Here is a 13451-nt window from a genome sequence, read left to right as displayed (position 1 = left end):
TTCTCCAAGCTCTCAGGATACAAAGTCAATTGGTCTAAATCTGAAGCTTTGGCTCTGACGGCATATTGCCCGGTAACAGCTTTTCAGCCGGGCGCCTTCCAGTGGCCCAAACAGGGCATTAAGTATTTGGGTATTTTATTCCCAGCAAATTTGTCTGATTTAGTTAGAGTTAATTTTGACCCGTTAATAAAAAGGTTTTCGAGCGATGTGGACAGGTGGGCTTCATTACATTTATCGATGATTGGGAAGGTTAATGTTATTAAAATTAATTGTATTCCAAAATTCAACTACCTGCTACAGTCACTCCCTATAGATGTCCCTCTCTCTTATTTCAAGCAATTTGATAGCATAGCAAAGTCCTTTATTTGGAATGGTAAGCGTCCCAGACTACATTTCAACAAACTACATAGGCCGATTGACAAAGGTGGGCTAGGCCTACCCAAGATTTTGTTTTATTGTTATACGTTTGGTCTCAAGCATTTGGCTCATTGGTCGCTTCCACCTGAAAGAGCCCCTCCCTGGTTTTGTATTGAACTGGAAGATCTTGCCCCTATTTTGCCACTGCAAAGCCTTTCTATCAAACTAACCGGAGAAGTTAAATCACACCCCATTATTTCACATCTGCATGTGATTTGGACAAGAGTGGCCAGAGTATTTGATTCGGACATTTATTTAAATGTTGCCTCAAGCATATGGCTGAACCCCAAATTATGTATCAACAAGTCCCCTTTCTGCTGGTCAGAGTGGATTGTGAGGGGGGTTACTACACTCAGCGACCTGTATGAGAGTGGAGTGTTGAGATCTTTTGAGAATTTGGGTCATCATTTTGGGATTCCCAGTTCTCAGTTTTATAGGTATTTACAACTACGACACCAGCTCTGTATTGTTTTTGGGAGTAGCACACCCCCCCTCCTAAGGCGGCAGGTGCTTTGGGAGAGTTGATTGCTACTTTTGGAAAGGGTCATGAGGCATCAGTGTATTAATCCCTGCTAATTCAGAGTCTGGGGGATGGAGCTTTAACTTCGCTCAAGAGATTATGGGAGAAAGATTTGAATTTGGTATTGGAGGATGGAGTGTGGACTAAGATTCTGAAAAATGTCAAGTCTGTATCTAGAGATACAAGGGTTCGCCTTATGCAATTTAAGATTTTACAAAGATTTTATTGGACCCTCTCTACATTATATTGGCTTGGTCTTAAAGACACACCCACCTGCTGGCAATGCCAATCAGAAGTTGGAGGTACTACCCATGTCTTTTGGGGGTGTGTTAAGATCCAAGATTTTTGGTTTAAGGTTCAGAATAATTTGTGTGATTTTTTGAACGTAATTTTTCTTTGTCCCAGACTCTGTGTTTTGGGTGATGGGGCGGTCATGAATTTGGGGGATAATCACATTAAAAATTGGGTTCTGACCAGTCTCATGATCGGCATGCAAGTAATTTTAAGGGGTTGGAAGTCAAGTGGAGCACCCTCTTTTTCGGAGTGGTGTGTGGAAATGGGGAGGGTAGCTGCATTTGAGGATGTGGTAAGTAGAAGGCTGGGGTTTAGGGACTTATTTGTTAAAAAATGGGGCAAACTTTTTGGGGGACTCTCGGGGAGGGGATGTGGAGAGTGTAGTTTAGTTTAATCATGTTTGTTTATTATTATTTTATTTTTTTTTTTTTTTGGATTGTGTATGTGTTATTATGTGGGACCACAGGGGTGTTTGTTGGGGGTCAGGGTGGGATTGTATTAGTGGGGTTTAAATGTAAAATATTGATTCTCCGTATATATGTTGAGTTTTTCTCTGTCATGTGTATGTGAATCAATAAAAATTTTAATTACAAAAAAAAAAAAATAATAATGTCAGTATCATTAAGATCTTCGATATGTTTTCGTCATTTTCCGAGTATGACATTTCTGGTCACCTCCTAATAACTATAAGCTTCTAATTAGAAATTACAGCAAATTTTGTATGTAAATAAATGTAATGCATAATATACTAATTAAGTGTGATATAACACTATTAAATCACTTATAAGAGTGTGATTAACTAATTTATTTAACAGACATAGGCATCGGTCCACACAGAGTTCCTCTGGTTGTATTTGCCTCAATACATTGTGAAAGTAACTTAATGCAAACATTTAACATCATATTTGATAATAATAGACATAATGTGTGAATGTTTTTCCATTTATAAAATATATTATATTTGTAAATATTACAAATGTACATATTACAAATATAAAATATTCATTTCTCATGGTCATTATATACAGACATGCTGAAAGTGCTATCAAAAGAGATGTGTGGGGCCTTTGCTTAAAGGAATATTCCGGGTTCAGTACAAGTTAAGCTCAATCGATAGCATTTGTGGCATAATGTTGATAACCACAAAAATAAATTTTGACTTGCCCCTCCTTTTCATTAACAAAAGCAAAAATCTGTTTTACAGTGAGGCACTTAAAATGGAAGTGAATGGGGGCCAATTTTTGAACGTTTAAATACTCATTGTTTCAAAAGTATAACCACAAGATATAAACAATATGTGTGTAAACATGATCTTAATGTGATACAATGACTTACTAACCTTTTCTATATAAAGTTATAGCCAATTGATGTAATGTCAACAAACCCTAAAACGACTGTAAAACTGACAATTTAACCAATTAAACAATTAAACTTTACAGCTCAAATAATACACAAGTTTTAACAGAATAATCAATGCAAGTGTTTTTGTAAAATTTAAAGATTTACATTTCTGCCTTTAAACCCTCTAAAAATTGGCCACATTCACTTTCATTGAAAGTGCCTCACTGTAACCTCAATTTTTGCTTTTTTAAAGACGAATCGAAAATGTATTTTTGTGGTTATCAACGTTATGCCACAAATTCTGTCGATTGAGCTTAACTTGTATTGCACCCGGAACATTCCTTTAATAATTATACATAACATACATGTTAAATAGCATAAAATTATGATAAAAGACTGTAATTTTTGTTTACATTAAAAACGTACAAAATAAATAATAAATTTAGAATGGGAATGTGAAAAAAGTGCATAGCAGACATTACACAGCATGTTTCAACATTACATCACATTGCTGTTATTCAGTTGTGTGGGTAAAGGGGAAAGTACTGATATAACGTTAAAAAAAACACACAAAAAAAAAAAAAACGTAATGGCAAATAACACCACATGATGGCACCATTTTCTAATTTAAAATAATCTATTGTTTTTCAGCATGTTGTCTTTTAATGTCCTAAACTGTGCCAGAAGGCAGGAGTCAATTTTAACCTTTTATTGAAAATTGGCTTTTATTTTAAATTCTCATCCTCTTTGAAAGTCTACTTGAAATCTCCTTTCCCCTTAACAAACTTTAAAGAAAACCCGAGAGGCACATAAATTATAATCAATGATTACATTTGGAAATGGTATTCTTAACAGTGCTTGCTCATAAAATCAGAATACTGCCTTAATCCACATAAAGGGACCAATGTAGGGGTAGAATGGGCTTTGAAAAAAACAGAAATGCTTTATTAAATGTTATAAATCCTTTGCTATGACTCCATAATCCATCACTGAAAACATCCCTTCTCCTTTACGAGTGGATGTGAGCCATGTTTGAGCAGTATTAGCCTTGAGCTTGGGAGTGTTTACTGATATGAGGTAATTGAGCAATGCTATTCTGTCTTTTCCCTCTGTTGTAACCCTTTCAAGCACAGCTGTTCTTTTCGCATCTCTCATTTTGCGTTAGAATTTAGAGTAGGAAACTCCATTTTATGAAGAAGAAAAAAAAAACTGACTGTTGTTCAGGGCTGGGCAGAGGAGGTGATGTTATAGCTGCAGTTTCTCTCCAAAGATGGGTGCACACTTTCCGTTCGGAGCTTCTAAAACTGCTTACCAGCTGAAATACGTTGATTTTTGAGGATTTATAAAAAATTACGCTACATCTGTATTGCAATTTTATTAGGGAAACGAAGTGTTTTAATGCACAGAAGCCACTATGCATATAGGTCAAATGTATAGGCTACTGTGCATAAACAGGAAATGACCATGGCGTGTGACAACAAATGGTGGTCAGTATTCTATGTTTGGTGAAAATTAGGGATCTTTGTATATTAAACCATTCACAACCATGATGTGTATGCGACTCAAGTTTCTTCTACTCATGAACTTATTAAAGTGTTTATGCTAATCGATACAAAAAATAAATGTAAACTAAATGCTTTGCACCAACCAACCAAGAGCCACTTAATGTGCAGTGGTAACTTGGAGAAGCCTAGCCTGCATAATCACGCCCAACGTGGGATTTAGTTTGGATGGTTAGATGGTTTGTCAGACATTCATACCAATAAAATTGATTGGTTGAAATAAATTCTGTGTCTGAAATGGTTAATATTGTAAGATTGAGCAGACTGAACCTAAATCAGGAGTTTCTCTTATGTGAAGTGGGTTGCATATATGAATTATGGTGTAAAAAGCTATAAGGCACACATATCCACCATAACGTTCATAAAAGCACTGGCACACCACTGCAAAAATTTCATAAGGTGCGGAGTCAAAAAGTACTACCAAAAAATGGAGAAAAACTCACACACTTACTGCTACAAAAAATGTGCCATTAATAAATATATGGTTATGGTTTGGAGCAGTAAGTGTGTGAGTTTTTCCTCTGTTTTTGTTTTTTTACACATATCCACCATAACACTGGCATTTGTCCAGTTTTGTTTTAAGATGGCAGCACCTCTCATTATCTCCCTCTCTCCATTCAACTCAAACAGACTCTCTTCATCTGCTTCATTAAGTGTGTGTGTGCGCTTGTTTATGTGTGTATTGTCTGGAGGGCAGACATGAGAGAATGTGGGAGTAAGCAAGGCTGTGTGTGTGGCCTTGCTTAATGCATAATTAAGCAGCAGCAGTGTTGTGGAGGCCAGATGCAGACAGACAGAATTGAACAGTGTTGCAGAGGGCATGGCCTATCCAACCCTCCAGACTGGCACAATATGCCAACGTCAACTCCTGCCTCCACCTCTGTCTCTCTCCCTGCTGCCAGAGCAGCACTGATATCTCCTGCTGTTCTGGAGTGATATCTTACTTGCCCCTGTCAGAGTAATACTAGTGGTAAAATACATCATAACATCTCTGAGTGTGCCGAATGAGAAGAGGCTGAATTCTGCATAGTTGAGGTATTAGGCCATAAATAGGAAATGACACCAGTGCGTATGAATCTCTAACAAGAGCCGCAGCGCTCACCATGTCCTGTTGCAATGACAAAGTAGACAACTGAAATGGCTGCTACATTCATCAGGGATACAAACATAAGTTGAATGTAATGAAACAGAAATTTGACAGCTTTGTTACGGTCTCTGAGCTGTTTTGCAGGTATATGTGTCAAAGTATATCCCTGATCAAGTTAAGTGTAATAAATTCAGTTAGCACACAACATACATTTCAAAAGATGAAACGTAGCTGGTTAAAGCAGCGTTCACACATACAGTGCTTACAATCCTGGAGGTCCCTGTGCTGTTGGTTGCTAGTCCTACTTGATCACTGTAATCAACTGTATCAGGCTGTGGATCACTGAATGCATTTACAAGCACGCAAATATGCTAATAACGGCTATAAAATCGGTTTATTAAAAAAAAAATCTGGCAAACACAAGAAAACCATTTATATGAGATTAGAAATCATTGATATATTCTCTGCTTTGGACATCAAAACATAAACATCCATGCACACTATGGCAAGCACTTTTGACACTTATTCCTTAAAGCTTACTCGCTTTTATTTAGTTACTAGTAAGTATTTCAATAGTGATTAGGATCTTTTCCAATTTTGCTAGTACTTATTAGATACTAGTACTTACTCCTTTGCTACTAGTCACTGTTCCAGAAGTGGCAAGTAAATATTCCATACTACATTTTTCCATTGAATTCTATTAGAAAGCTTTAAAGAATAAATGTTAAAGCACTTTCCATATGTGCCCATTGAATAAGCCAGTGAGAAAACTGAAATCAGGGTAACATGCAAAACTCTTATGTGCTGATCTGTTTGTTTAAACCGTTTCTGACCTTCCCTGATAAAGGAAAACTGTTTAAATTTTACAGTTGTGTTAAAAAAAAGATAGCAGTACAACATCAGTAACCTGATGAACCACTGTTATTAGTAGTAGTGATATTTCTGCATTGCAAATAATTTACTTTTAGATGTAGTAGTGTAATGTTGCAATGAGAATTCATTCATTCTGTGAAAAAACAGGTGTCATTAATTGTCCTTTATCAAGGAAGGAGGAAGCAAATGTTTCACACATTGTTATAAAATATATTTCCTTCTGAATTGCTAAGTAAAATGGGCCATTCCAAACATTGTTCGGAGAAACAACGTAATTTGATTCAAAAGTTGACTGGAGAGGGGAAAACGTATAAAGAAGTGCAGCAAATTATAGGATGCTCAGCTAAAATGATCTCAAATGCTTTAAAATGGCAACAAAACCCAAAACACATGGAAGAAAACGAGCAACTACTGTTAAAATGGATCGAAGAATAGTCAGAATGGCAAAAATTCAGCCAATCATCACCTCCAGAAAGATCAAAGATGATCTAAAATTACCTGTAAGTACTGTTACAGTCAGAAGACATTTGATCGAAGCTAAGCTATCAGCATGAAGCCCCATAAAGCACCATTTTTGAAAAAACAGCATGTGCAGAATCAGTTAAAATTTGCCAAGGAACACATCGATTGGCCCAAAGAGAAATGGCGTAATATTCTGTGGACTGATGAGAGTACAATTTTTCTTTTCGGGTCTAGTGGTCATCGACAGTATGTCAGGTGACTCCCAGGTACTGAATTCAAGCCACAGTACACTGTGAATTCAGTGAAGCATGGTGGCGCAAAAATCATGGTATGGGGATGTTTTTCATACTACGGTGTTGGGCCTGTTTATCGTATACCAGGGATCATGGATCAGTTTGAATACATCAAAATACTTGAGATTATGTTGCCCTATGCCAAAGAGGAAATGTCCCTGAAATGGGTGTTTCAACAAGACATCGACCCCAAACACACGAGTAAGCGAGCAACATCTTGGTTCCAGACAAAAAGGATTGAGATAATGGAGTGGCCAGCTCAATCCCCTGACCTCAACCCCATTGAAAACTTGTGGGATGACATTAAAAATGCAGTTTCTGAAGCAAAACCCAAAAATTCACAGGAACTGTGGAATGTAGTTTGTTCATCCTGGGCTGAAATACCTGTTTCTAGGTGCCAGAAGCTGGTTGACTTGATGCAACGCAGATGCACAGCAGTTATCAAAAACAATGGTTATGCAACTAAATATTGAGTTTGAAGAGAAAAATGTCAACATTGCTATTTGTTTGAACAGATTAATATTCCTTTTCTTTGCTTCCTGTAAAAGAATAACGCAGACTTAAAATTTGTTAATGCTTTGATTTGGAATGAATTGAATGTGTAATGTTTCCACTACATTTGAAATATGGAAATAAAAGCTATTAAGAAATATTTGCAATATTTGAACACAACTATAAGCATTTACATGATCTTACACATTGTCCGCTTAAGCATAATCGGTGTAAGACCATGCACCATTGGTAGTTGTCGGGTTGCTCATTTACATAAAGTTGAGCTCTGCTGTTGCTCGTCGCAGAAATCACCAACTCATTAAATATGAATGACTTCCAGTTGCTCTGTCGCTGCAATTCACTGCACGCGTGAATGGCCCAAAAGTCTAGGTAAAAACTGTTAAAAAAAAAAAGTAAAAAAAAATTATAATCTGTTCAGACAGTCATTAGGATGAGCCGCATGGGGTGGCTTCACCCACCGTCTACCAGCACCATGTGCTCAGCTAATGATGTCTGCAATAAGATACAGACTAAGGAGACAGGCAGAGATAAGACAGAACAAGAACAATGTGAAATGCCAGAACAGACCCCAGGCTGTGGCTAATAATTAAACTATAGTGTCTGTGTGTGTGACTGAGACAGAGAACATGTTGTAGGAATAACAGTGAACGGGGGCATCTGAGTTGATAAATGCTTCTGGAGGGTAATGCAGTTGTCAGGCAGCCTTAGGCAATGCATAGCACTCTCTAACTGGTCATTTTTGCTTAGCTACTGAGGGAGTCTGAGTGACTGTGTGGGAACAGAAATGGAGAACAGTGGGACCTATGTTAAATTAATAAAAAAAATAGTTAAATGGCATTTATTTAAATTATGGTTAATTTCAGACCACACTCTCTCCATTCTCCAAAATAAAAAAAAAACACAGTGGACCAATTTATGTATAAAAAGAAATGCATTTATTTATAGATTTTAAAAAACAATTTAAAGCACAAAGACTTTAATAAACATTTGTCCTGCATACAAATGATCGCATGTGCACATTGTGCTTCCACTGTAAAGTCTGTACAAGCTCTGGGCGTGCAGCTGTTGCGATCGAGTTCAGCCATTTATTGCATACACATGAAACACAACTCATGTCAAAAACCCATTCATGGAAAAGAACATTGAAACAAAAAACAAAAAATTGGGAAGGGGTGATCATCCACAACTCTACAGTTTCACAATTCTAAACTGCAGCAGCTTTCAGAGGAAGGCTTTGCACATTGTCCAGAGGAGAAATATTATTGAAACAACAACAAAAGATGAGAATAAATTAACTAAAACTATAGTTGTGCTTTAATGTTGCTTACTCCAAGGAGTTCACTCAAAGCAAACAACAAGGTTTGTTAAAACCCAACTCTGCTTTGAAACAAGGCTTCCAAGAACAGATCTGCTGTTCCGAGTCTCACTTTTCCCTATCTAGCACCCTATCTATATCTAGCACTGAGCGCTTGCTCTATATAAAGAGTTGCACACATCCCCATTGATAGTGGCAATCAATAGTATTCCCTGTTCACTTCTCTACACGTTATATTATAGAAATCTTAGTCTGAAAAAATAACAGTATCAAAAGGCATTTCCTCGGAGGAAGGCATATATACTACCCAAAAACATTCTGTCAATCACCTTTTCCAAAAAGAAATACCAACACAAATACTCCATTGTCTTCCATATACAACAATACAGAAACAAAACTGGGGGGAAAAAATGACTTTAAAGACTTTGGTATAAACAAAATGTAGGCTTTCTACAGTGACTCATGGTAATGCCATTTTCCCTTGTAACATACTTTTGTCCACCTATTAAGTGACAAGTATGAAATGTGCATAGTATTATTTGTGAGATCAGTGTCAGTGAAAACTAGCAGCAACCTAGTTTTCATGGGAAAACAAAAGATTTTTAAACTGAAAATGGGTTAACACAGAGATATTCCTCAGGGCTAAAGCACTGAGAATAGCTGACAGTCTCTAAATGCTATCTCTACCAAACAAACATCAACCAACCAGTTGCTTTGAAGTCAAACATTTATAAATGTCAAATTTTTTCAACTCTGACTGCTTGCCATTTATTAATATCTAAAGCCAAAAGCCCACATTGGAACGTGAGCATCTGTTTAAGATGGTTCTGAATAGCAGGTTGTCAGATAATGAGAGTTTCTCTGCATCTTAGCCGCTGTGGTTAGGTGAGATTTGAACAGACAGGATTCAGCCAGGTGGAGGTTTTACTGCTGAGGTGAAGTAGCAGATCCCTCTGTGAAACGGCCAAAAACACTTCTAAACTCAAAATATGACAGTCTCTAGGCACTCAAAACACTTGGGTGCACTAGTCAGGGATGGGATTTTCAATGTGTGAAGACATTTTTGGAATACCAAATAGATATTCTTCTGTTAAATGCAGATCAAATGTCTTTTTAATGATAAATGTAGAGACTATTTTAGCTTTTAATACATGAAAACCACATTTCATTTTTTGAGACACTTTTGCTTGGCTGAGACACAAGACATTCAACTGAGTGTGAGAGTAAATCATCTCACTCTTTTGCTTGACAATCTACTCAGTTATGTAGGTTGAAATTCACCAAACTACCTTAATCAAATTATACAGTTGTCCAGTTGTCCTAAAATAATATGTATAAATCAAAACAGCTTGTTTAATAAAACATGTTGGTAAAGGGAGGAAATGGGTATAGCTACAATGTGCTTGGAATCAGAAAATTCCCTTAAAAATGGTTAATTGTCATCAAAGCACGAGATGCAGAAATGAAATAATGAATTGGTTAGAATTGAAATCGTAATTCAATTACAAATGGTTCTAAAAAAGGCATCTTCACCACACACATGCCACACAAGTAAAGTGCATGAATAGTTTATATGTGGTACAATTCAACTGAGGTTTGACATCTTGATTACAGGAACGAACACCATGGCTTACAAAACCATTTTGGGTTCCTTAAAATACTCAAAGCAACTGAACTGTGCTGATCTCACCTTTATTAGTCTAGTACAGTGGTGTCACGGTGTACTTCTTAAGAACTACATTTATGTTTCCTGAAATTTGCTGTAAGCATTAAGCAAGTGACCTATAACCTCACTAAAGCTTTAAGTGCATTATGGGCAGGCCTGGACCACATTAATAACAGCCCAATCTGATTGTGGTGAGGGTTTGACTGGGCAAAGGACCATGATATGCAGACTGAAGGCTGTACAATTAATCATAGTGTGTGGCCTTATCTAAAGGTGTCGTGTTTCATTCCAATGTCAAATTGACTAAGTAAACCTTAACTGTTCTTTGACATATAATTATGCTACACTTGTGGACATTTTCAGCATTTTTTTTCTATAGCTTGTATGTATTAGTATTCTGCTATTGGGCTATGAACTTAAATAACTTGAATCTACAGCAGCTTAAGCTTTTTCCTTGCTCTCTACAATCTTTTCAACTGCTTATTTTTGAACGATTTTGCCCATCTGGTGATTAATTATTTTCTGAGCTTTACTTTGGAAGAAGGTCCTGAAAGCTGTTTTGCGATCCATCTTTTTGACTGAAGTGTGCCCAAATGTGGCAAATCTCAGCAGACGCCTCTCTCACTCAAACCTGTAGATCTGGAGCTCTGATAATTAAATAACCAAAGCGTATCCCCCTCCTCATCCAGACACATGCTGCAAGCAGCTGCGTTTGTTCCTAATTAAAACCTCAGCACAGACACAAGAAGCACTGCAATTATGGTCTCAAACAGAAAATCAGAGGGCTACTAGAGAGTTCAGTCTTTTTTTTTTTTCTCCTTGCTAGAAACTGCAGCAGATTGCGGCTAGCAGCTTTACACTTGGCCTCTCTGGTCCTCAAGGCGGCAGTCATGAAGAGGATTTGAGAGCTTGAAGAGATTTTAGAGGCTTCCTGTGCTCTAGTTGTGCTTGGCCTTCCCTCCTTTCAGGTAACTTTTCCAGCGCTTGATGAACTCCCTGAAGATGGGAGAGTTGTCAATAGAGCCCAGCAGCTGGAGCTGGTTGATGTGCGTTGTATGGTAGTCCCAGCGAGCCAGATTGGGCGCTGTGCCCAGTATAAAGTGGCGCAGATCATAGATGGTTCCCGACCCTGTATCGTACAGGGGCAACATCACTTTAAGGGACTCCATCCCCTTGCTGTACAGCTGACCTGCGTCCCGACCAAGTTTCTCACCCGCTGTTTGTGCCAGGTCATACAGGCCTATGAGGGAATAGATGAACCCATTCAGTACGAAGGAGCTAGGGATTGTGGGATATTCCTCATACCAGTCATATTTATTCATGAACATAGCTTTGACTCCGTGCTGCTCTGAGGGCAGTTTGAAAGGTCCTGTGGCACGAAGGGCAGACTTCAGGTACGTGTCATCTTTTGTCATCAGATAGGCACGCACTAAAGTAGACATGGCCTGCCCTTGTGCCATGGCAGAATACCAACCGGGCTCCAGTGCACGAAAACCCTCACCAACTTTACGAGTCACCATGATTGGCCAACCACCACGCTCGTCCTGGTTGCGCACCAACCAATCACTGGCAGCAAAAAAGGCTGTCATATGTGAAGTGGTGGCGATTGTGATGTTGTCTATTGCTCCGTGGCCATGTAGCACTATCTTTACGACACGCCGAGGCATGGTCTTGGTGGCTTTCACCGCTTTGGTGTTGGAGAGGCCAATGCCTTTGCGGAGGTCAGTGAGAAGGTCACGGGTGACCATAGACCATGCAGTCCGAGGGCCAATGCCATAGGTGATGTCACGATCCTTGAACAAAATAAGCCGTGTAGTGGTGATATAGTGGATAATGAATGGAGGCCCTTTCTCTGTTGTCTCCAAGACAACAGAGATGCTACCATTAGATGCAAACTTCAGGTCAAAAGAGATGATGAAATCTTTCATGTTGCCAAGTGGAAGAGAGATACCCTCAGAGTTTTCTAGAAAACACAAGAGAGATGAGAGAACAGAAAAAGAAAGTGTTACAACAGGTTGTCTACACTGGCTTCCTCCTGTGCTGCATAGATACACAAACACACACAGATGCACACACTAATGAATAGTGCTTGTGAACATTGAAGGTTGGGTGTGGTCTTGAAGGAGGAAGGTTTCATGTGACACTTTCTCCTGGGGTTAATTAAACAGACAAGTTAGAGGTGGAGAGACAGCTGGGCTCCAACTGTGATATAACAACTGAAAAATAATCCATCTCACATTAGACAGATTGCTGAAACTTGTGATTTTGCAAAGCACTTTAGAGTGAGCAGATCAGAGTTTTTCAACTCTCGAAGTAATTCATCATCTTTTTTCACGCAACATTTCATCCTAAAGTCATCTCTCATTGTTAGCATCAAATCCCTCTACCTGCCTCTTTCTGTTGCATTCTGACAAGATTATGCAGGGAAAAAAGTAAAACTTCTCATGCCCTCTACCGAAAGGAGATGAAGGGAAAAGCAGCAGCATGAAAGAGCAAGAGAAAGGGAATAGCAGTTGAGTAAGTGAGCAAGAGAAAGCATGCAGGGTAATATTAAGAGCATTAAAGAAAGAGAAAATAGGCCAGAGGAGGGATGAAAAAGGAAAGCAAATAAAAGGAAAACGTAAAGAGAGACAGCAGAGGACATTCTGGCTCAAGCAGTCTCCTATCACTATTTAATGCACTCATAAATCCATTACTTAAAGGCAATGCAGAGACTAAGTAGATTTGTACTGTCCTGCTCTGATTACCCCCCCAATCAATACCAGTGATGTGGAGGACCGAGAGAGGAGGAAGGGAGCGCCAAGCTGGAGCCTTAGGCCCAGCGTGTCCTAGTTGGCCCCACTCTCAATGCTTTGGGTGATGACACCAATTACTGCCTGCCAGCACAACAGCCCAGCTATTTCTAATGGCTATTGAATAACTCTATGCTAAAAAGTAGCAGGGTGTGTCCAAAACCTTAAAAATGCTGCCTTAACATGCTGAGGGAAGGGGGCATCAAAGTGAAGGCATGTCTGAATCTAATGCTCACGTGACATCCTGTCTACTCAAATGGATCCAACTGGTCATTTACAGAATAGAGCATACCTGTAATGTATCCAAGGCTCACCA

General features: G+C 38.6%; 1 protein-coding gene across 2 annotated transcripts in view; it reads right to left on the bottom strand.

The window, feature by feature from the left end:
- Positions 1 to 8280: 8280 nt before the first annotated feature.
- LOC127443782 (D-glucuronyl C5-epimerase B-like) overlaps positions 8281 to 13451 on the bottom strand; it is a 90007-nt gene continuing 84836 nt past the window's right edge. For both annotated transcript variants that reach the window (XM_051702673.1, XM_051702683.1), the window contains one exon: positions 8281 to 12306. In XM_051702673.1, the coding sequence (XP_051558633.1) occupies positions 11282 to 12306 (1025 nt within the window). In that variant the 3' untranslated portion in view covers positions 8281 to 11281. The remainder of the gene's footprint in view (positions 12307 to 13451) is intronic.

This window comes from Myxocyprinus asiaticus, chromosome 1 (genome assembly GCF_019703515.2).
Source record: "Myxocyprinus asiaticus isolate MX2 ecotype Aquarium Trade chromosome 1, UBuf_Myxa_2, whole genome shotgun sequence".
In the NCBI taxonomy this organism is placed as follows: domain Eukaryota; kingdom Metazoa; phylum Chordata; class Actinopteri; order Cypriniformes; family Catostomidae; genus Myxocyprinus; species Myxocyprinus asiaticus.
The sequence above is the reverse complement of the archived record's forward strand: the minus strand, read 5'-3'. Positions and strand labels throughout refer to the sequence as shown.